We start from the raw sequence: 25156 nt of genomic DNA, 5'->3' as shown, positions 1-25156 counted from the left end.
TGTCCTGGGGCCGGCGGACGGCGGGTGTACGGATTCCTGCCCAGGCCCGAGCTGGGCCGGACGCGGTGCGTCGAGGCACAGATGTCTCGAAGGTGCATTTGCATTTGCGCTTTGCATGGCTCGCTCCGTCTCCCCCACACGGGGTGGAAGGGCCGGAGATGTGCGCTGAAGCCTGCCACCACGCCTTCCCAACCCCACCACGGAGCACACACCTCGCAGACAACCCCCCTCCCGCCCCCCCCCGGGTTGGCCGCGTATAAAATTGTGCACACTGTAGTGTGACAACTGACTTAAAGATCAGAGGAAATGGGCCGTCGGTGAGCTTTCTGAAGCCATAGGCCCCAAGGAAGTAAATCAGATTTTCTAGAACTTCATTACTCTGTTCAAACGTGTGGCCCCTCATCCTGGGGGGACATGAGCTCCAGCACAGAGAATGACAAAAGAACCCTTCTGTCCTACACACAGGGCTTGAGGATCCCGTCGGCGCCCCATAAATAATAGCTACCGTAATAATCATGAGTTCTGATCGGCGCATCCCAGATCTGAGCCACTAATCCAAACAAAAGCTTGTTAACTATATTAATTTAGCCTAACGGGGGAAGAATGATGAGAATAAACAGTGGGTTCTATCTAATTTCTCACTACCGCAGACACATCATTCTTCATCTCCATGGTCCAGCCTGTAGATTCAATAATTAAATTATGTACTGCGTTTGGTGGATGCCGGGAAAGCAAAGAGAAAAATACTTCATCACTAACTATAGATTTTTTTTTTTTTTTGCTTTGATAAGAGTCAGGCTTGAAAGAGCTACATAGATTAAGATGATGATTTTTAATGTCAAGTTAACTTTACTTGGCTGGCGTGTTGCCACTGAAACATATTATATATACTGAGCCCTCGATTCCCCTTGCCCCCCCCCCCCCCCCCCATCCTCTGCTTGGTCTCTGTCACACTCATCTATAGTCTTTGAGTCTTCATAGATCCATTTCTCTTCTTACCAATCTCCAGCCAATACATCACCAATTGCGGCTGGTCCTTCAACCACAACATCATTAAGCTTGCTTCCTTCCTCCGCTCTGTAAAGACTGTCATACATAATTTAGTTACTTCTCATCAGTCTCCATTTTGGTCAGCTCACACACTCCCCTCTGCAATAAATTCAGGATCCTGCTTGCTGCAAACACATTACCCTGAATGTTCCTGCATTTCGCTACAAGTCTCTCATCTTACAGGATGACATCATTCATAATACAGGAAACCCTCCTGATTCATAGTCTTAGAACTTGAGGTTTCAATTATTCTGCACCAACAGCCAACCCAGGCAGCCCACGAGGAAGAAAAATGCATTCCTTGGTTTATCTTGCTCATTAACACCTTGTAACTCCAAGTGTGACTGTTAAGTGTTAAATCTCTCTTGCTAATACCTTGTATTTTGGTTTATAATTGAGGATCTTTCTCCACCTACCACGGGCACAGAGGCTCACTATGTTTTCAGCCATATCAAGAGCAAGGACAGAGGGCTTCACAGCGGGGTGAAGACAGACATTTGTAAGGATCATTGTCCCAAGCTTGGCCTGACTCTTCTGTTTACAACACTGTGGGTTATCTATGCCTGATCTGTAGCATAACCTGGAACATATTGCAGGATTTCAAAGGTGGGGGATCCCGATTAAAAAGATGAAAGACAAGGTGGAACTCTTTGGGGACTCCTTCAAATGGAGCTTTGATGGCAATGATGCATGTGTGCTCTACCATGATACCGCTTACCCCTTCCTCCACCGCCTCTTCTTGCCCAAGAGAGACCCGGGAACAGGCAGGGAGTCTGGAAAACAGCCGGTCGGTGCATCAGGGTTGTCATGGGAGAAGGGCACAGGCCTTGGATGCAAACCAGAGTTTGAACTTTAGTCCCATTTCTTATTACCCAAATGACCTTCAGAAAGGACTCACATTCTTGGAGACTGTTTCCTCATCTGCAAAATCAGTGACATTCAATCATTCAATCATGTTTTATTATTTTTCCATGCGCTCAGTGCTTCAAATACCAACAATGGACAAGATAGGCCAGCCCTTCCTTCACAGGGCCTACCACCCTCTCTCTAACAAAAGCTGAATAAATGAACCTCATTGTTGACTTGGTTAACACAATAAATGTTACAAAAGTTTCCTGTTAGAATATCTTGGTTCTTTAAAAACAAAACAAAAAAGAAAGATTTTATTTGTTCATGAAAGACACACAGAGAGAGGCAGAGACACAGGCAGAGGGATAAGCAGGCTCCATGCAGGGAGTCTCGATCCCAGGACCCCAGGATTGCAACCTGAGTCAAAGGCAGATGCTCAACCACTGAGCTACCCAGGTGCCCCACGGTTCCTGTTTTTCAAAAGAATAATTGTTTATATTTCCAAGAAGCTGTCCAAACTACAGAGAACTGTTTAAACCTTAAGTATGAGAATGACTGGAATATCTGCCAAACCAGAAAAGAAGTCAATGAAAATTCTAGAAAAGAAATTCCATATGTGTTCTTGTCAATATATACATTTTTATATGTATGTTAGAACATGAGGTCAGTTGTTCGTGTTCAATGGAAGACATGTATGTCTTCCACAGATTGATATATCAGAATATTAATATAAAAGAAATCAAGATTCCTAAATAAGATTTTTGTTATGAGGTGATGCCCCGGTTATCTTTATTGTCACACATCTTCAAAATTACAATGAAGATCAATGAGGAAAACGTTAACTTGGCGTATGCACAGAACTGGGTGCTTTGCTATTGTCTGTCGGTAAATGTTGGTTGACCAAATTAAGGGATAGACAATAATTGCTGTATTCCAAAAATTTTGGAGCATCCAACACATAAAGAGCAATCTTCATCTGTAAACTCTAGTCATACTTCTCTATCTGCTTCCTTTTTCTCTTTGCATCTATTAGACCTGGAAAGACATTTGATAAATGATGTCTTGGGGCTGGTGGATCAAGAAGCAAGGTGGAGCAGAACTGTTTTCAAGACTTGTAGTGTCTCAGTCTTAGGATTTCGGTCTTAACCTGCAAATAACCATCTCTAGAACCAGAGCAAAGGGCAGCTGGGAAGGCTGTCTGCTTTTTCATGGTTATGTCAACTCTCCCCACGACTTGCTTTTCCTCTACAGAGCTGAACTTGTAGCCTCTTTCATACATAACTGGTTGAAGTTGATGGAAATTACATGTCTTATCACTCCCTAAAAGAAAAAAAAATACATAAAATGTAAATCTAAAAGAAATGGGCAATTTTCTTGTACCACTTTATATTTCTGTGTAAGTTACCAAGTGCCAATCACTCTTACTTTTTAAAATTCAAATTTGTCAAGCAGAATGTAAGCTTTCAGTGTTGTACAAGAAAAGATAATGCTTCATGTGGAACAGTCACTTACGCTAGTTCTGCAAAAGCGCCTACCAAAAGAGAATTTATCAGATTGCTGGTTTTATGGAAATATTAATGACCTCATTAAATTGTCCCTCTACTCGGGGGTCACCGTGAAGTCTACTGAAAGGTAATCATCAAGGTATTATGGTCCTGGATATAGAATTCTTTATTGCCATCACAGTCATCACTCATTTTGTAGTGTATATTCTAACTAATGCAACAAGGTGAGTGCCCGAGAACCATTGTAAGTGAAGGCTGCTGTTAAACTGTTTTCGGAAGTTAATGGCTATCATAACCTGCCTGACATGTTGTGTCTTCCTTTAGCTAACTGGAGAGCTCATGGAGGCTAAACTTCTAAAATGAGAAAGCAAGAGTTAAATTAATATTTTAGTATTGCAGCTCACTATGTGCATGCATATCAAAGGTAATGTCTGGGGTCCTGCCACGACAACGATCGATGCCACGAGGTGAAACATTATCTTCTACATGCGTGAACAAACAAAATAGGGAAGGAAGCCTATCTTAGGTGAATAGGTATCGACACTGTTCACAGTAAGAAGTTCTAAGCTTCGACGCAGGAGGCGATGGGGAAGCAACATGGCAGGAACCAGGTCAGAGGCCTCCAAAAGTCCCATTTTTTATCAACCTCTGCCTGCTAGCGTGTTCGATTGACAACCTGGAGGTGAGGAAAGGTAGAGAGCTGTCAGCCATGGAATGTTTTGAGATAGTTTGATAGTAATGCTATCTTTAAATTAGCCCTGGACTGCGTTAAATATCAAACAAAAGGAGTAGAGCGACACTCGTGAAGTCATCCTTATGAGAAGGAGAGAGATTTAATAGTTTGGTGGTTACAGTAACCACTATCCTGCAAGAAAAATCAATAACTACACAGTGTTAGAATCACACCAAGAGCTCCTGGAGCTGAGCCATTTCACTGAAGAATAAACCCAGGTTCATTAAAGTAGAAAGTCAGGATGTGGTAGGAGGTCAAGCACAAACGCACCCTGGGCTCTTTTGTCCGGAAACCCAAGAAGATGTTCTTCTTTCAGGATCCAAGTATTTTTTTAAAACATAGAATTTACAGGGCTGGATGTGACCTTAGCAATCACTGAGTCCAGCCCCTTCTTTTTACAGATAAGGAAATAGTAACCCAGAAAGATTACTTGGTGTGCTCCCATTCACACAGCTGATCCGGTACGATTTCCTCCACGATGGACTGTTTGTCCCTCGTCCTGGAGCCTATGAATCAAACCACAAGTGTTTATTGAGAGCCTCTGTGGAAGGCACTCTGCTAAAAAAAAAAAAAAAGAAAAAGAAAAAGAAAAGAAAAACGCTGAACGAGCTTTCTCTGATTCTTTGCCAGAGCAAAGATAAAACTCCATAGCAGGTTAACCAACATTACTGGTTAAGCAGCAATGGAAAACAGCAATAAAAGAGCTGTCCCCAAGTAGAACGTGATTTGTCGCGTGTGTCTTCTGCCTCAAGGAAAGTCCTCCCTGCCCATTTAAGATGTAGGTTATGGACACAAGGGTACCCCTGCTCCCCTCATTATTACTTCAATTTAGTACAATAGTCTCTTTATAACCAGGTTTGTTTGTTTTTTCACAAGAAATGCAAGATCCACAGGATGCAAAAAAAAAAAGAAAAAGAAAAGAAAAGAAAAAAGAAAAAGAAAAAGAGAGCCTGCACACATGTAGAGAAGCACCTGCACCTCACCCTTGAATATAAGAGGTTGCCCTAACTGTACTCCTGGACAACCAAGGGAAAAGATCCCATCAGGGGAAATCTGAATTTCTTTCCAGATCTGTGGTGAAGCCCAGACAAGGAAGAGGGAGCGTCATCTCTTTGAATTCACTAAGTATTAAATGTGAATGTGTCCCCCAACAGAATCGTAGCCCCCAAAACCAAGGAGTTCCAAGCAAATGAAAATATGTACGTACACACGAATACATGATCTTTCTGCTTTGTACCACTTAATTCAATCCTTGTTGAAATCCCAGGGATAACATTACCTTTTAGATAGAGTTCTACTATCTCCCACGTACACAAAAAGCATCACATGAAGTAAATCAGCGCATGCAGGATGAAGACCCTCTAGGATTGCCGAGCCAGGTGCCTGGAATCTGACTAAGAGACCGATGGCTCAAAACGAAGCCTGGCTGCTGAGAACCAACAATATCTACACAATAATGCTTACACCCCCATGTAAACTCCTTATCTTTGCCTTCCACTCCTTTATGTTGTTGTATTCATGGCTCCCTGTGAAACCCAGAGGAATCTATTTCTCGAAAGTCTTTAATAGCCTATTCATTCCCTTGCTATTCTCGTGTCACATCGCAAACGGTATGTGTTGGCAAAGGGGGTGATAGCAAGTTTACATTGTAGAGGGTAATTTCCTTATAAAGGCATCCATTTGTTTGTTAACGGTCTGCTGCTGTTCTGGGGGGCGGGGGGTATTCATGAGCCAGGTACCTGGATAGAGCCGAGAACTTCTTATTGTAAAAATAAATAAATAAATAAATAGAATAAAAAAAAAAAAACGGTGGCAAATTCTATTAGTGATTTCAGTGGTGCATTAAGCAGGCTATTATTAGAACTGACATTTCACATGCAGAAATATTCTTTACTTGAAAGTCAAGTAAAGGAGGGAGGGATTATTTAGAATTTTGAAAACATCAAAGAAGTCCCCTGCAAACCTATCCTCATAAACACCTCAACGGGGTTTAAGAAACGGGGTCAGAACCGATGCCTGTGATGCAAACGATAACACCAAAAATGGGATGGCTTTGCGAAGTGCTCATAGGCAGTGGCTGGGGAAGTCGATCCTTCTGTGTCCACAGCCAGACCCCAACGCTGGTGGGCTGGAGCCCAGCTGAAGGTTGGTGTTACTCACTCACAAGCCACAAGCCACTCCACAAAGAGCTCCACCGATCAGACTCTCCTCCTGCTGCTGCCTAGACAGGTATCACAGCAGTCCCCGAGATGCTTGAAGAGTCTTTCACTGCATCTGCCTTTGGAGATACACAGTTGGCTCCGCAGAAGCTAAACATTTTTAAGAGCACAGCAAGAAGTAGGCCAGAAAGCATCAAAGCTTTATCGCTTTTTAGAAAACTTGATGGTCTTGCCGGTACAGCTCCCTGTGATATGGTTCAGTTGTAATGACAATGGAGAGTCTATCAGTGCAAACTGCTGATGAGACGTCGGAAAATGTAGCCAAGGGTCTTCCAAGCACGTTTAAGCACTGCTCTTCGGAGCTGCGCCTCTTAGCCTTGGAGAACCTGTTGGAGACTTTAAACAGGGCTTCGGCCCAGTGGCCGAGGGAGAACCTGAAATTACCTCGTGCGCTGGAATCAATATCGAGCAATAGTTTCTCTTTGAGAGAGATTCAATCTGGCAGAAAAGAGGCCGAGCAAGAAGGAAAGTGGGACCCTGGCTAAAACGCGCGCCTTAGAAATACGCTGCAAAGCAGCACCAATTAGGTGATGTCACCAGAGGCAGAAACCCAGAGAGACAGAATAAAATGTTAGCTGGGCTGCAGCGTGCTTCATTAGCACTCCCACAGGTCACTAAGCTTCAGGGCGAGCGTCCATCAGCCTGCGTGGCCCTGCGAGCCTGCACAGCCCCTGGGCCCGGCCCGCCTTGGTTGGTCTCCAAGTGCTCTCTAGTGGCCAGATGAACACCACATCTCCCCTGCACAGGAAGTAGGTGGGGACGGGATTTAGCCACAGACCTGTCCTCTTGGAAAGGCAACCTTGAGACCCTTTCTGTTGCAGTTAGCATCTCCTGGCCCCGTGGGAGCATTTTACAAGCAAACTTTGGCTTTTCCAGCTATTGTGTTGCAACCCATGCAACGCTCAGAAGTTATTAAACCCCGCCGTGTGATTTGTATCCTGTGTATTAGAGGCTTATCGAATTAACAGGGAAGCGTTCAGGTTCAAATTAATCCTCGCACGCTTCTGGGAGGTTCGTTAATGAAAGGTGTTTCTACACGGAATACAAAGTATGTTTCGTCTGTCCCTTGATCCGGCGACGCAAACACTCTGTACTGTGCTTCCAAACCACCTTGAACGCGAAAGTCACTGCGTTAGGGAAGGTGATAAGGTTACAGTATCAGGCTTGGTGGAAGGGGATCATTTCTTGAGCACCTGCATAGTCCAGGTGCAGCCCCAAATTTTATTTCTAGCATTCATGTAATCCTCGCACACAAAAATAACCCTCTGACATAGGAATCATTTTGTTCTCCCAGCCGGATAAGGCAGAGGTTGACGCACAGTTTTATAAAGGGCCAGAGAGTAAATCCCACCTGTGCATCTATACACGCCCCCCCCCGCCCCCATTAGAGCGTGGAAGCGGTCACAGACAATATGCAACCAAATGAGAGTGGTTGTATTCCAACAGAACTCTATTTATGGACACTGACATGTGAATTTTATGTAATTCTCACAGGTCTCAAATATTGTGGGTTTGTTTTTTGTTTTGGTTTTGGTTTCATTTCTGCCATTTAAAAAGGTAAAAACCATGGTTAGCGCACGGGCCGTACAAAAACAGGTGGCATCCGAAGACAGTGAGCTGCCCTGTGCACCGGCCAGGGTTCACCGAGTCCTGTGGTCAGGAAACTGAGTCTCAATCTACAAGTGTGTGAGTGGTGGTATCCGTAGCCAAACGAGTCTGTCTGTAGGCTGTGATGAACTGGGTATCATGGGCTATGCCTCCATTTCTACTACCTCAGACCTCTTCTGCCATCAACAGCAGAGTGAAATTTATTGTTTTGTTTGCTTGCTTAAGAAAAAGAAGAATCAAAAGAAAGCTCCAAGAAACGCCAAGACAAAGAGAAAGGAAGGATAAAATCATTGAGGGAAACCAAATAGGCATTACGAAGCATGTCTGGTGCCTTCTTGGAAGACCACTATGTAAGACTTTATGGAAGATTTTCAAATCACAAAGAAGGCAAAAGAACACATTAGAAATTCATGGAAACATGAACAAAAAACTCAAAGGTGTATATCTAATCGCCTTCAGCAGTAAAATACACGTAGCAAGAGTTGCTTCTCGGAGAGAGACCCCTGCCACCCGGCACCCGCCCCAGAAGCACAGGTCTCTTGCCTTCAAAGGTGTCAGGCCTTAACTCATTTGTAGTCTGAACAACAATTTCAAGCCACAAAATCCAGGTAAATAAAATAAAAAGGTACAGTTTCTGGTATTTCTAGAATTTAGATTAAATTCTACCTTGAGGGATCCCTGGGTTGCTCAGCAGTTGAGCACCTGCTTTTGGCCCAGAGCGTGATCCTGGAGTCCCGGGATCGAGTCCTGCATCAGGCTCCCTGCATGGAGCCTGCTTCTCCCTCTGCCTGTGTCTCTGCCTCTCTCTGTGTCTCTCATGAATAAAAAAATAAGATAAAATAAAATAAAATAAAATAAAATAAAATAAAATAAAATAAAATAAAATAAAGAAACCCAGGTGGGATAAGGAATGCACCCATGAGGAGGGGGAAGGGGGCTAACAGTGACAATGGGAGATTTGTTACTTACTGAACAATTGATCAAATAAGTAAATATATTAAAAATTCTAGGAGCCCGGTTTCTGTTAGAGAAAGGGATGACAAATATGCAGGGAGGAAACTAGATGGACCCTGAATAGCAATTAAAGATGTCACTGTGAACTCATTATTTTAAATCTATAAACAGATAAATTAACACAACAGGAGCCCAGAGTCTGGTGCTTATCACGACCGGGGGGTCCCCACTCCCCGAATCGCCCAGATGACAAAGCTTGAGAATACATGCACACACTGACACCCAGCATTCACCTTTACATCTCTATTAATTTCTATATCCAGTCAAATCAGCGATAATTTAAACATCAAAATAAGTAACGATGGTAACATAGTCCAGCACATTGAGTACAACAGGAAACCATCGGTTCCTACTGCTATAAACCCTTCCATCCATCCTTCCGTTCATTCGTTCATTCATTCATTGAAAGCATGTAGAGATAGAAGGTACTCACATAACTTCAAAGTTATCTTCCCCAAGAATATTTAATCCAAGGGAGGGAAAATGTAACTTTTTTTTTTTTTTTTTTTTTTTTTTTTTATGGTGGAGAAGCCCGGCAGACGCCACCTCCCCACGTGTTCCAAGTTAGTATGATCAACAATGGCACAAACCAAATTCACACACTGCTTGAGAAGATTCAAGGATAACATGGCATCACCACTGTGATACTTTTGCCAAAGACGCAGGACCCAGATCTAATAATGATCAAACGCGAACAAACCCAGACAGGGGAACATTCTACAAAGTAAATGGCCTATAATCTTCAGAAAGTGTCAAAGGCACAACATTCCAGGAAAGTCTGAGAAATGTTCTAGATTGATAAAGACGAAAGAGATGTACACTGAATGCAGGGCATAGCTCTGGACTAAATCCTTGGGGCGACTTGAATGGGGTCTAAAATTTAAATGGGGGATGCCTGGATGGCTCAGTGGTTGAGCATCTGCCTTCGGCCCGGGCGTGATCCCAGAGCCTCAGGATCGAGTCCCACATTGGGCTCCCTGCATGGCACCTGCTTCTCCCTCTGCCTGTGTCTCTGCCTCTCTCTCTTTCTGTGTGTCTCTCATGAATAAACGGGTTAAATCCTTAAGGAAAAAAAAAGTTCAAATATTAAAACTGTCCATGTTAATTTGCTGGCTTAGAGGCTTGATTCTATAGGGGGATGTCTTTGAAGAAATAGACTGAAGTGTTCGAGGGTGGTAGGGCAAAACCTACCCTCAAATGCTTCAGCTTCAGAAAAGAATAATCCTCTGTTCTGTGCTTGAAACTTTTCTGTGAGGTTGAGATTAATCTTAAAAGAGAAAAATAAATAAGATAAAAGTATGCATGGAAACGTAAATGTTTATGTTACGAATAGCCAAGACATTGCTGGAGAAGAACAAGCTGAGAGAAGTTGCTTTACCAGATGTCAACACATATTTAAGTATGGTGATTAAGCTCATGTGATACTTATCAGCACAAAGGGAGATAAATGGGTTAATGGGACAGAAGAGAGAATCCATAAACAGGCTCACTGATAAATAGAGACTTCATAAATTACTAAGTTAGCCCCTGCAAGGGCAGTGGGGGGGGGGGGGGGCGGAGATAAATAGTGCTGGAATAACTGGAAATCCATGTGGAAAAAATTAAAACTTACGACTACCAAACACATACACAAAGATTAATTCCAGGTGGATTGCAGAACCAAATGTGAAAAGTAAACAATAAAACTTCTAGATCAGTGCTATCCGAAAGAACTTTCTACACTGTCCAGTACATTAGCCACTTGAAACATGATTAGTGCAGCTGGGAAACTGTCTTTAATTTAATTTAATTAAATAATCATATATGGTCAGTGGCTACCATATTAGCACGGATCTAGAAGATAATTCAAGATAATACATTAATAACCCTGTGTCAGAAAAAAAAATGTCTTAAATAAGATGTGAAGAGTACGAAACGGTTAAGAGAAAGTGATACATTCATTGTACTTAATTAAAACTAAGAACTTCTGGGACATCATGCTAAGTGAAATAAGTCAGTCACAAAAGGGCAAATGCTGTATGATCCCATTCACATGAAGTACCTAAAGTCCTCAAAACCACAGAAACACACAGTAGAGAGGTTGTTGCCAAGAGCTGGGTGGAAAAGAGAGGGTTAGTGTTTAGTGGTTATAGAGTTTCGGTTCTAGACTATGAAAGAGTTCTATTGCACAACAATGTAAATATGCTTAGCACTACTGAACTGTACACTTAAAAATGGTTAAGATGGTAAGTTTAATATTATGTGGTTTTTTTACCACCGTAAAAAAAAAATTAAAAACCTCTATTCTTCATCAACAGACTGGGAAAGGTAAATTATAGCCAAGAAAAAGCATATTATATAAGTGATAGAGGACTTATATTTAGTATATACAAAGAATTCCTATAAGCCTCTAAGAAAACAATAGTCCAATAGTGAAATGTGCACGAGACTTGCACATTTCACAGAAGATTACACCAAAATGGCTGATGGATCTATATAGCATGTACTCAACCTCATTAGTCATCAGGGAAGTGAAAAGTAAAACTATAATGACAGTGCAGAACTGTCGACTCTCACGTGCCCGGTGGTGGGAGTGTCCACTGGTAGAGCCTCTTTAGACAACTGTTTGGCCTTATCTATGAGGTTGAGCATGACCCGGCAAGGCCACTACCAGGCACACACCCACAGAAGCCTGTGCACATGTGCGCCAATAAGCGAGCCTAAGATGTTCATTCTCAGGACACTTGGGTGGCTCAGTGGGTTACCCATCTGCCTTCAGCTTAGGTCATGATGCCTGGGTCCTGGGATACAGCCCCCAGTCGAATCTGCTTCTCCCTCCCACCCCTGCTTGTGTGCTCTGTCTCTCTCTCTCTGTCTCCAATAAATAAATAAAATCTTAAAAGAGATATATAAATAAAATGTTCATCCCCATTCTCATTTGTAATAGTCAAAAAATAGAACACCCCAAGTATCCACCCACAACAAAATGGTAAATAAATCGTGGTCTATTCATACAGCCAAATAAAAATAAATGAGCTGTTGATGCCCATAACCCGGACTGATCTCACAAACATCATCTTGAGCTAAAGGATCTCTGCCGGTTATTCAACTGGCTCCCCACCAGGCTCTGCTACTAGGGGGCACTAGAGGAGGCCCCAAAGGCTGGAAGGTGAAATGCACCTGCTCCCCATACCTCGCCCCTCCACCCCCTCAGGCAGGATCAAGGGTTTCCCCTTTTTGTGTTTAACTGCTCACGGGAAAAGCATCACCTGGCCTCATGGGTGTGAGCTTCACTCCACAGCACCCCACCTCTTGGTCTTCTAAATGGTAATAATAATTCCAACCTGTTTTCTTTGCTCCCCGGCCCTAGAGATGGTAATTGCATCCTGAGGTTACTTGCTACCTGCGGGCTACCTGGTGTCCCTTTTTGCCTCTTCAAGTCTCCATGCCAGCAATTCTTCTATTAAATGAGATGATCTCTGTTAACATAACTGGTGTAGCTTCTATAATCTGATGCTACCAAACACAAAATAATAGTCTTTCATTCAATTTGTATAGGGTTCAGAAACAGGTAAAACTAGTGGTGTCTTTATAGAGACAGGATGGAGTCGTCCAGGGAGGGGTGTTTCTGGGGAGGTTGACAGCTTTCTGTCCACTAACCTGGATGGTGCTCACACAAGTGTGCTCCCATGTGATAAGTCACTGAGCTATTCATTTACATCCTTGCCTCTTTCTCTGTGTGGCTTGTGCTTCAATAACATTTTTTAAAATTAAACTTCTTTATGTGTAAGAAGAGAGATTCCGGAAATGGGAAAGTGCCAGCCTCTATAGCATTCTTCCTCCTTGTGTGGACCACTGGCAGGCATCAGGACTAAACGAGATTGTCATTTAAAATGCAGAGGACAGGATCCCACCCTCAGAGGCTCTAAGTCAGTAGGTCTGGGATGCCATTCAGAAGCCAGAGCTTCAACTGGCTCTCTGGGAGTGTCTTACACATATGCCAAAGTTGGAGAAGCCTCTTCCTGGAGATCTGATCTGTCTACCAGACGCAGCAACTCCCGCTAAACCTCTAAGAGGCCAAGCATTGGCTTTATTTTATCTCCAAATTCCTGTTCACTGGGAATTTCTCATGTATTTATTTTAATAAGGTTGCAGTGCAAAGGAACAACTCATATATTTGAAATAATGGGACTTCACTAATAACCTGCTTCTTCTGCTGAAGAAAAGACCAGAAGTCTGGAAACCCTCAAGAGATTTAGGTGTAAGATTGATCCAGATGATGGATGATTTGATGGGCCCTTTGAGAATCTGCTATGGAGACTCAAAGCTCACATTTATATGAATTTTATTTCAGAAGTAAGACCTGGCGACGTCTAGGAGAGAGTGATATGCCCCAAATTCTTACTGATCTGTTTAGGATGCTTCGGAATGAGAAGAAGCTAGCAAAAGAGAAGTCAGCAAGAATCAAATTCTTGCACCATTCCTAACAACTCTGGGAACCTGTTCCCATTTCTTCATTTCTGTTCCAATTTCTTCTCTTGAAAAATGACACTAGTATTTGCCCTGCTTTCTTCACAGGGCTGTTCTGAGGCTCAGACAAGACATGGAAAAGCCCATGTGCTTTGAAAAGCATGAACATCATGTATGTTTATTGAACACCTGACGTGGGTTCTGTGTGTAAACAGTCGTCAAATATTTACACAAATACAAGCCATTATTCATAGTCTACGTACAAGGGGTATGAAGCCTGCCTCTTCAGTTGTGACAATAGAAGAAAACAGGTGAAACCAAAAACTACAGAACAACTGAGACTTTTTTTTTTTAAGAGAAAAAAACTTCACAGATAAAAATCATAGACCCCTGGGTATCCCTGGGTAGCTCAGCGGATTTAGCACCTGCCTTTGGCCCAGGGCGTGATCCTGGAGTCCCGGGATCGAGTCCCATGTCGGGCTCCCTGCATGGAGCCTGCTTCTCTCTCTGCCTGTGTCTCTGCCCCTCTCTCTGTGGGTCTCTCATGAATAAGTAAAATCTTAAAAAAAAAAAAAATCACAGACCCATGGGGCAACAAAATGTACAGTAACCACTGTTGCAAGGGCATTTAAGCATTTAAACTCTCCAAGGGGGACTCTGCAGAGAAGAGCTCTGTCAGCAAGCCCTCCTTCTTCCCCCAGGAATGCCAATCCAGGGTCCCTGACCTCTTTGGGCTCCATCCTGTGGTCAACAGCTGCACATTCATACTCACTCTCCTGTCCCTGTGTTTGCTGCTCCCACCACCCGGAAACGTACTCTTATTTCAGCTAATGCATTGGATCTCAATTTAGCTATTGAAAGGCTATTTTGTAATCGATCATTACCAATGATGTCTTTACTACTCTAGATTATTATAAACCATTGTCTACATAATGTGAAAAATCCATTCCAATTCCTCACCTCATGTAGACACAGGCTTCATCGTTAGGCACCAATCCTTTCCATCAAGAGATAGAGCATCATGTACTCCCTCACCCCCCAATTTAGCGCCAACAATTGGCTGACAGGTAGCAATTTTAAATATCTTCATTGCATTGTTCTTGACCAGATTCTGCTTTCCACTATTTTTGGTACTTCTGAGTCTATAATTTTAATATGCTTGAAACTTTGTTTGAAAAACTTAGAGTAAGTTTTCTTCTAAAATGTTCGTATGCTGTTATGGGAAGTATTATTTTAACATAGCCAAAGCTAATTGCTTCGTGCATTGAACAGAAGGTGAAGCAAACAGATCTCACACAGCTTCAAAAGAATTTGAATAACATTTTTGAATTCAGACCTGCATGATCAACTGAGATATTAACGAAAACTCTACCAGGATTTTTCTCTGATAATAACAGATATTGTATCGAATTCATTAGCACTTGAGTCATCAAATAGAAGATTATGTCGGGGAAAATAATGAGTTTAGTGATCACATGAAAACCAGTTTGACATATGCTAGGTCTTATTTTTAGTATCAAGGCTCGAAGGCAAAGAGAATATTAATAGACGTGTGTGTACTTTTATTCATCATAAAGTGATATAATTGTTGAGCTCACCAAAGCTTTCTGTTTCCAGAAGAGAGTAAATATTCTAGGTGCGACTCAAAAATAATAAGATTGATTGTTGTGGAGTCTGTCTCATTATGTTAAAATAAAATTCTATGTCCTCTTAAAGTGGTTGATCTTTTTCTATGATTCAACAGCCTTACAAAAAAAAATGACATATTAGTTGTTACCATACAAGTTTTACTTTATTTTCACCATTTGGAATCTTGAAATATATTTTGTCCATTGGCCAACCAGAGCTCCCTTGTTTCTCCCCCACACTGGCCAACCATAGGCTCTACATTTTTTCAGTTAAACCTGCTCTCTAGAAATTATAAAATGAATAATGCAATTGGCATATATTAGAAACATCTTAAATATTTGGAAACCCCTTACATATTTGGAAACACTACCACACCACCACCACCATCGTCATCATCGCTAAGATTTACTGCCTACTTCACATATATTGTATCAGTTAAATATCATAACAACTCAGGACAAATATATCCATTTCACTGGTTAGAAAACTGAGATTATAGAAATTAAGTAACTCACCCAAAGTCATACAGATAGTTAATCGTGAAGTCAGAAGCTAAACCCAAGCATTTTGACTCTGGAGCCTGCCATGATGCTAGGCTGCCTTGGTTTCTACATTATGCTGTGATCAAAAAGGGATGGACATAGAATACATAAATATATTGGGATACTAATGGGAAAGAATCCGGTATTTCAACAATATTTAATAGAATGAGAAGTTTTCATCATATCTTAAAGAGAAGAGAAAATTTCTTGAATACTCACACTTTGCCTAAAATTGTGGTAAATTGCTATATATTCATTATCTCACTTAATCCTCATGTGAACATTCCATCTACTCTTATCTCCATGTTAAGAATGTGGAGACTGAGGGATGCCTGGGTGTTCAGTGGTTGGGTGTCTGCCTTAGGCCCAGGGCGTCATCCTGCAGTTTCAGGAGTCCCATATCCAGCTCCCGGTGTGGAGCCTGCCTCTCCTTCTGCCTCATTCTCTACCTCTCTGTCTCTCTCTGTGTCTCTCATGAATAAATAAATAAAATCTTAAAAAAAAAAAAAAAAAGAATGTGGCTCCAGAGTCCATGTACACAAGCACTGTGCCATGCTGATTTTAGGACAGAAAATCATATAAGCTGTATGATGTCTGTTTGGGTGATGAATGCACATACACATATATATGTATGTACACAAGTAGGAAGAAAAAAAAGACCAGAAGATATACACAAAATATTTAAAAGTGATTATCACCAAGAGTTGGTTTCTTTGCTGTTGAGTTTAATAAGTTCTTTATAGATATAGATCTTGGGTACTAGTCCTTTATCTGATACGTCATTTGCAAATATCTTCTCCCATTCTGTAGGTTGTCTTTTAGTTTTGTTGACTGTTTCCTTTGCGGTGCAAAAGCTTCTAATCTTGATGAAGTCCCAATAGTTCATTTTTGCTTTTGTTTCTTTTGCCTTCGTGGATGTATCTTATAAGAAGTTACTGTGGCCAAGTTCAAAAAGGGTGTTGCCTGTGTTGTCCTCTAGGATTTTGATGGAATCTTGTCTCACATTTAGATCCTTCATCCATTTTGAGTTTTTCTTTGTGTTTGGTGTAAGAGAATGGTCCAGTTTCATTCTTCTGCATGTGGCTGTCCAATTTTCCCAGCACCATTTATTGAAGAGATTGTCCTTTTTCCAGTGGATAGTCTTTCCTGATTTGTTGAATATTAGTTGACCATAGAGTTGAGGGTCCACTTCTGGATTCTCTATTCTGTTCCATTGATCTATGAGTCTGTTTTTGTGCCAGGACCACACTGTCTTGATGACCACAGCTTTGTAGTACCACCTGAAATCTGGCATTGTGATGACTACAGCTATGGTTTTCTTTTTAAATATTCCCCTGGCTATTTGGGGTCTTTTCTGAATCCACACAAATCTTAAGATGGTTTGTTCCAACTCTCTGAAGAAAGTCCATGATATTTTGATAGGGATTGCATTGAGCGTGTAAATTGCCCGAGGTAGCATTGACATTTTCACAATATTAATTCTTCTAATCCATGAGCATGGAGTATTTTTCCATCTCTTTGTGTCTTCCTCAATTTCCTTCAGAAGTGTTCTGTAGTTTTTAGGGTATAGATCCTTTACCTCTTTGGTTAGGTTGATTCCTAGGTATCTTTTGCTTTTGGGTGCAATTGTAAATGGGATTGATTCCTTAATTTCTCTTTCTTCAGTCCCATTTTTAGTGTATAGAAATGCCACTGACTTCTGAGCATTGATTTTGTCTGCTGCCACACTGCTGAATTGCTGTATGAGTTCTAGCAATCTTGGTGTGGAGTCTTTTAGGTTTTCTATGCACAGTATCATGTCACCTGCGAAGAGGGAGAGTTTGACTTCTTTGCCGATTTGAATGCCTTTTATTTCTTCTTGTTGCCCGATTGCTGAGGCTAGGGCTTCTAGTACTATGTTGAATAGCAGTGGTGAGAGTGGACATCCCTGTCTTGTTCCTGATCTCAGGGGAAAGGCTCCCAGTGTTTCCCCATTGAGAATGATATTTGCTGTGGGCTTCTCGTAGATGGCTTTTAAGATGTTGAGGAATGTTCCTTATCCCTACATTCTCAAGAGTTTTTTTTTTTTAATATTTTATTTATTTATTCATGAGAGACACACAGAGAGAGAGGCAAAGACACAGGCAGCGGGAGAAGCAGGCTCCATGAAGGAAGCCCGATGTGGGACTTGATCCCAGGACTCCAGGATCACGCCCTGGGACGAAGGCAGGTGCCAAACCGCTGAGCCACCCAGGGATCCCCATTCTCAAGAGTTTTGATCAGCAACGGATACTGTATTTTGTCAAATGCTTTCTGCATCTATTGAGAGGATCCTATGGTTCTTGTTTTTTCTCTTGCTGACCTGATGAATCACATTGATTGCTTTAGGACTGTTGAACCAGCCTTGCATCCTGGGGATAAATCCCACTTGTTCATGGTGAATAATCTTTATTTACTGTTGTATCCTATTGGCTAGTATCTTGTTGAGAACGTAAGTCTGTGGGAGAGAGGACTGTTTCTGATTCTTTCTTTTGAGGTGACATTTTCCTTCTAGTCATTTTGCTCAATACGGAGTGGCCAAAAACAAGTTGTACTGGAAAAAGGAGAAAAAGAGAGAAAAAAAAAAGACGAAGAAAAAAGAAGAGAAAAGGGGGTGGGGAAACAACAGATACAGAAAAAAACAAAAAACAAAAAACAAGGGAGAGTATCGTTGATTCTATATACTATAAATCCCTCCACTTCCCCCTGGAACTTTCCAGTGCTGCTTGGTCAATTACTTGCTTTTCCCCTGGCCTTGTAGGTGGCCTCTGGGGGAGGGGCCTGCTGTGCTGATTCTCAGGTGTGTGCACCTGGGGGAGCTGCCCAGCCCTCTGCCAGGTGCACGTCTCAGTGGGATTGTTTATCCTGTGAGGCCCCTGCTCAGTCCCAGGTACAGGGTGACACCAGGGGGGACAACCACAGTGGCGGTGGCCAGCTGTCCAGCCCTGGACTCAGCTCCCGCAGTAACCACCCCAGCTCCCCGTCCACAGGGGCCTGGGTGCTCCGGGGTGGGGCTGCCGGTCTGCACAGCTCGGGGCTACCCGGCAGCAGGAGCGACCTGGCTGTCCTGTGTCCTCCCGGCCTCTGCCTGGCCCGGGGGGCACCAGACCCTCAGCTGTGTCCCCCGATGCCCTGGGCTCCGGGCCTGCGACACTGTGAATGGACCTAAAGTACCACGATGTATCATTTAAAAGCATCAGAGTCAATTTTGTGTGAAGCTAACTTATCCTTTATTACAATAAAACTCTATAAGCCATTATACAGGTTAAAGAAAAACTCAAAATATAGAAACAGTAAAATGACAGGGGAGGGCAAGTCTCCACTGGGCTGCAGCCATCACCAGCCCCGCGGTGGGAGCTGGGGCGGGCTCCCGAGGTGGTCAGGGGGCTGCGCAGGGGTCGAAGCCAGTTGTTCCGGAGTCAGGTGGCAGCTCTGGCCCTCTGGGGACCCCGAATGCAGGCGCCGGGGCCTACTCCTCCGGGGTGGCCGCGGGTGCAGGGGGCTCCTCCTCATCGGGGCGGGGAATCATAGGTTCGACCAGCACGTGCACCACCTTCGCCTCAGGAGCCAGCATCTCGGCCTTGACCAGGTCCTCCTCTCCGGCACCCAGGTCCAGCTCGATTAGCTCAGGCCCTGAAGCAGCAGGCCACACAGCCAGAGCTGGGGCGGGCTCCTGGGGTGGCTCAACGGGTGGCTCCGGCCCCGAGGCCGGTTGCTCCATCGAGTTAGGAGGCGGCTCGGGCACATCCACGACCTCCAGAGCAGGGGCTGGCGCCTGCTCCTCCCCCAGGGCTCCCAGGGGTGCAGGGGGCTCCCCCAGGGCGGAGCGGTGAACTTCAGCAGTGACCACTACCTGCAGGGGCTCCGCCTCCCCAGCGGGCACCGCAGCGCGGGCCGAGCCCTCAGCCCAGGCAGCCAGGACGGCCTCGATGCCCCCAGGCCCCGACGGGGCAGCAGGCCCCGCGGTCGGAGCTGGGGCGGCCTCCAGGGCGGATTCAGGGTGTTTTGCTCCGGCCAAAGCTGTGGATCCAAGAAGACAAAAAGTAGCACCACCAGGACGGACTGTCCACGTCCCTCCCAAGTCAAGGCCACTCTTCCCACCGCTCCCCGTGTGTGAGGGCAGGAGCCCTGGGAGGTGTCCCCAGGCTGCAGCCCGTGGGTGGGGTGTGAGCCCACCCCCTGCTCCCGGCCCAGCTGCACGTTGGCTGGATCCGCGGGCACCCCCTGTCCCCAGCTCGGCCACCCCCAGGCCTCCTCACCCCCAGCCTCTGGCTCTGCTGCATGGAGGCGTCTGAACTGCCTCAGGTGACGCAGGGCCCGGACTTCCACGTCTGAGCCTGGCATGTGCTGTCTTAGGAATTCCAGAAGCTTCCTCAGGGAGGGAAATTCTGGGAGCTGACAAAAGTCCTCCCGGTAGTAATCCAGCCATATTTTCAACATGTAGCAGATGGCCCTGGGGAGGGACAGGCGGGCACAGGCGTCAGAAGACAGGGCTCTGTCACATGCAGGTGTCCCGGGGAAGCCCTGCAGGACCCGGGGCCCGGGCCTCCCGCGCGGGGTGTAGGCGGCCAGTCCTGCTCCTCATCCCCCTGCCACCTGGCGGTCCTGCCTGCCACAGGCCTGCTCCCCGAGGAGGGGCTGGCACGTAGCCTCTGTGCGGGGAGCCCAGGCCCAGCGGGGTGACCATCAGCGTCTCTCCTGGGGAAGCCGGGCTCCCTCCTCAGCCTGGTCCCTGCGCACCTGCCCCTTGAGTCCCCCGGCAGGTGTCGGGGACGGGGGGCGTCTGGCCTGTCATTGCCCTCACTGCACACACTGTCGCTCTGGGAAGCTCCAAGCCAGGAGGGCTCGGGCTCTGTGTCCTGCCAGGCCTTGCCAGGAGCTGCCCGGGACCACCACCTTCCCTCCTGTGGCTCTGGGCTGCCTCCCTCCCGAGGGGCCCCCGGGGGTGTCCTTCCACTGACTCTAATCTCGCTTCTCCCACGGGGCGGGGGCCACCTGGTCCGGGAGCCCTCACCGGCCCTCCTGAGCACCTGCTGTGCCCCCGGGTCCAGGTGCCACCAGATTGGGGAGTGCGATGCTCCCCACCCCCTCTGCTCTGGGCCCCAGGTGTGGGGCAGAGAGAGGGTTGGGGGGGCATGGAGAAGGTCTCCTTAGGGGTCCCAGTGCTCTCCCACCAAGCCCGCACCCCATCTACTGCTCTCCTTCAGTCTTTTCCTGAAGGGCCCTTAGACCTTTACTGTGTCACGGGAATTGCAGATGTGTGGGGTGAGGGTGCAGCCCCCCCACCACCCCACAGCCCCCTCGCTGCCCTCCTGGAGAGGGAAGGCCCTCCTGCAGGAGCCGGAGTCACTCACAGTTTCCAGCGCTGCAGGTCCGCGTCGTTATCACCACATGCAGCTACGATGCACCCATATCTAGAGGAGGGCAGGGGCATCCCATGAATCGTGCTGGGGACGCGCCTTCTCATCATGGGGGCTGTCACCCTCTGACCCCGACTAGGCCGGAGACCCGGGGGCTGTCAGCTCTTGCGTGGGGCCACGGGCAGATCCCGGAGAAGCACCCGCACCTGCCTGAAGGCTTGAGCATGAAAGGGCTCCAGCCAGGCCCATGGCCCATATCCGAGTGGTCCTGGGGCATCCCGGGGTCCCCCAGGCTGGTTGCCCCAGGACACAGACCCCCGATGGACTCTCAAACCTCCCTTTCAATGGGGAAACAGGCCAGCTCAGGACCCTGGTGACGGGGGGAGGAGGCCCAGGCCTCGTCACGGGGAGGAGTGACATAGCTGCCCTCCAGGACCCCGCTAGGCCCTGGGGGACCCTGCTCCAGGCGGGGGAGCAGCCCGAGGCCAGGAAGCTCACACCATCCCCAGCCTCCCCAGCAGCAGGTGGCCCAGCCCTGGGCTGCGGAGGGGCAGGTGCTCACTCGGTGAACAGCAGGTCCAGCACCTCGTCTGTGGTGGCAAATCCACGGTAATCATGCAAAAAGGTGAAAATGGAGATGATCTCCCTGCGCTGCAAGGCGGGCAGCAGTTGTCGGACTTCGAGCTCCAGCAGGTCCGTCCGGCTGAGCTTGGCCGGGACGATCCGATGCCCCATCCAGGCAGAGGCCACTGCACCCTGAGGTGGGACAGAGGGGACGTGCAGCCTGCAGGGAGCCGCCTGGAGGCCTGGGATCCCGCCCTGGCAGGCCCTGCGCGGGGGCCCCGTGGGCTTGAGGAGCTGGGGCTCCCTCTCCCGCTCAAGCTCCCTGCCTGTCTCTTACACAAACAGGACTAACTATGCAATAAAGAAACAATCTCAGAGGATAAATGTTCAAAATATTTGGATCAATCCAAGGACCTCAAGAGACACAGAGAGACAGAGACCGAGAGAGGCAGCCGCACAGACAGAGGGAGAAGCAGCCCCGTGCAGGGAGCCCAGGCGGGGCTCGATCCCGGGCCTGTGGGGTCAGGGCCTGGGGGAAGGCAGGCGCTAACCCCCGGGCGACCAGGCCTCCCCTGAGGGCTCTATTCTGATGTTCCCACACATCTGTGCGCAGGGACTCTGCATCTGGCCCAGGCAGGGGCAGGGCCATGGGAGCAGGTGTGGGGAGGGGGGGATCCAGACTCATGTGGGAGCAGGAGTGTAGGGGGAGCCCAGCCCCTGCACTCACCCTGAGCTCGCGCTGGCCTCCGTTAGCTGCGCAGGGCACCTCCCTGCTCCTGGAGGCGGTGGGGCAGACGACCCCTTCCTCCTGCTCGCACCCCACGACCCGGGTGCAGCTCTGTGGAGACAGTGCCCGGCAGCCAGGCAGGAGGCCTCAGCGCCCGGTCTGGCCCCTCGGCTGGGCCACACCCCCAGCTGCCTCCACCCAGACACACCACAGTGCAGGCGGCACCCACCGCCCCCGGGGACACCAAAGGGATGTGGCTGCAGGGCCTTGGGGTGACTCCGGGGCGAGTAGAGGACCTCAGGAACCCTGTTTGCCCCCTGCCCACCATGACATCAGGGTGACCCTGAAGGGATCCCCGGGAAACCTGCCGCCCTGCAGGGTCCCCCAGCCTGCATGGGACCTGCTCACACATCCCTGGTTCCCTGAACCTGAGGAGGAGGGGATGGGGCTCCCAGGATGGTGGCACAGGGGGCCTGCCCTGGCCTGCGCTGTGTTACCGGAAGGCGCCTCCTGATAAAGGCCCGGATGCGTTGGTATTTATTCTGGAGCCAATGCCTACAGCATTGGAACAAGCCGCACCCCTGGGGTTCCTGGGAGCCAGAGCCCCCAGAGGTGAGAAGGCAGCAAGAGAACATCTTCTAGTAGCAGATGTCTCCAGCCAAGTGAGCCTGAGCTGGGGCTGCACTGGATGCAGGTGCCTGGTTACGGGGGTTCCAAGTATTGTTGGGCTCTGTGACACGGCAGTGACCTCACTCCCTGGGACCCCCTCCCTGACCCACTCCTGGAGGAAGCTGCAGGGGCAGGGCTCGGGGCTGCAGACGCCCCCCCCGCCTCCCTGCAGGCAATGGCCTGTGCACACAGTGACACACCCGCACCCCCGTCCACAGGCCCCAGAGAAGGTCTCTGTGCAGCCAGGGACCCAGCCTGGACACACGCCTGGGTTCAGACACAACTTTCCATTCTTCCCCGGTTTGACCCCAGAGAAGCCGTTGTGCCCATTGGGGATGGTGTGCGTCTTGCCTGTGGGACTGGGATTATGCTAGTGGGTGCTTCACCCAGACATCCCCAGGCCACTGTGGCATCATATGTATGACCTTGGAGGTGGGTGTCACATGCAGGAAATACCTCCAACCACACGTTCTTCCTTGTTGTGTACATGTGTTCCAGGTCCACGGTTCCTGTGTGCACACACGTGGGCACTGGTACTCTCATTCTAGAAGCCCAGAAGTGACAGTCCCCCCGGGGGAGGGATGAGCAATAGCTCCCCACGGTCCTAGGCTCCTGAATCCAAGGCAAACCCTACAGAAGGTGTCAGAATCTTGGCCTAGAAGGTGTGAGGCCGTCCTTATCCTGAACCCCTGCCTTCGTGCGTTCCGGGCCCTTCCCTCGTTTCCACTGGGTGAGCTGTGGACAGCGGTGCACCCAGTGGGTTGCCTTGACCTTGGGCATTTGAAACCTGCCATCAGTCGCAGAACTGAATGTAGACAGGAGGCCCTGACTCTCCAGCCTGACCCCTGACTGAACTGAAATCATGTTGTGTGTCCACGTACACTGACCGAGAAACAGAGACACGGACACACATGCAGACCATGTGCAGAACTAGGAAGTTAGCAGAGGAGAAGCAACATCATTGAAGATCATTAAATAAAAAAAGAAAGAAAGCTGAATGTCGAATGGACAAAATGGAGAACTTAAAATAGAATCATGAAAAAATAATTCATCAAACCAAAAAGCAGAAAGAGGGATAAAGAGGCAGGAGCACATCGGTGACACAAAGAAAGCGGCAAGCCTCGACTGTGAGGATGATCGTGCCTCACGGACTCCACGGAACACAAGTCGAGCAACAAGCAGCACCTTCCAGCAAAGGCCTAAGCGAATTATTTTGTGTTGTTTGTTTTGATTTAAAGATTTTTATTTATTTATTCATGAGAGTGACAGAGAGAGAGAGAGGCAGAGACACAGGCAGAGGGAGAAGCAGGCTCCATGCAGGGAGCCCGACGCAGGACTCCATCCTGGGTCCCCAGGATCAGGCCTTGGGCCGAAGGTGGCGCTAAACCGCTGAGCCACCCGGGCTGCCCTCTCTTTCTTAGGAAAGAGAAATTTTACCACATTACAAACAGCGTAGGACACAATCACTTGTACGTTTTAAATAGCTTAGTGTAGGACCACCAGGTGACTCAGGGGCTGAGCGTCCACCTTCGGCCCAGGGCCTGATGTGGCCAGTGACCACCGTATTAGTGCTACAGTTTGGATCCTGGGATCCTTCTAGGTGGCCTTCTAGGTGGTCTTCTGAGGGAGGGGCCTGCCCCTTGCTTTTTCTTTTCTGTTTGTGTCTGTTGTTTCCCCACCCTCCTTTTTTCTTCTTTTTTATTCGTCTGTTTTTTCTCTCTCTTTTTCTCCTTTTTCCAGTACAACTTGTTTTTGGCCACTCCGTATTGAGCAAAATGACTAGAAGGAAAAAGTCACCTCAAAAGGAAGAATCAGAAACAGTCCTCTCTCCCACAGAGTTACAAAATTTGGATTACAATTCAATATCAAAAAGCCAATTCATAAGCGCAATTATAAAGCTACTGGTGGCTCTAGAAAAAAGCAGAAAGGATTCAAGAGACTTCATGACTGCAGAATTTAGATCTAATCTGGCCAAAATTAAAAATTAATTAAGTGAGATGCAATCCAAACTGGAGGTCCTAAGGACGAGGGTTAACGAGGTAGATGAACGAATGAGTGACATAGAAGACAAGTTGATGGCAAGGACGGAAACTGAGGATAAAAGAGAAAAACAATTAAAAGACAATGAGGATAGGTTAACGGAAATAAGAGACAGCCTCTGAAGGAAAAAATCTACATTTAATTGGGGTTAACGAGGGTGCCAAAAGGGACAGAGTTCCA

The 25156-nt window shown here is 46.9% G+C and overlaps 1 protein-coding gene across 1 annotated transcript; it reads right to left on the bottom strand.

The window, feature by feature from the left end:
• Window positions 1-18833: 18833 nt before the first annotated feature.
• On the bottom strand, window positions 18834-22962 carry LOC119874727 (ral guanine nucleotide dissociation stimulator-like). The gene is made up of 6 exons (XM_038559238.1): window positions 22765-22962; window positions 22268-22378; window positions 21539-21732; window positions 20971-21030; window positions 19876-20069; window positions 18834-19636 (listed from the first exon to the last, which is right to left on the bottom strand). Exons 1-6 carry the CDS (start codon window positions 22900-22902, stop codon window positions 19086-19088), a joined length of 1248 nt encoding a protein of 415 aa, XP_038415166.1. The 5' UTR covers window positions 22903-22962; the 3' UTR covers window positions 18834-19085.
• Window positions 22963-25156: the final 2194 nt, after the last annotated feature.

This window comes from Canis lupus, chromosome 16, assembly GCF_011100685.1.
Source record: "Canis lupus familiaris isolate Mischka breed German Shepherd chromosome 16, alternate assembly UU_Cfam_GSD_1.0, whole genome shotgun sequence".
NCBI classification, from domain to species: Eukaryota; Metazoa; Chordata; class Mammalia; order Carnivora; family Canidae; genus Canis; species Canis lupus.
The sequence above is the reverse complement of the archived record's forward strand: the minus strand, read 5'-3'. Positions and strand labels throughout refer to the sequence as shown.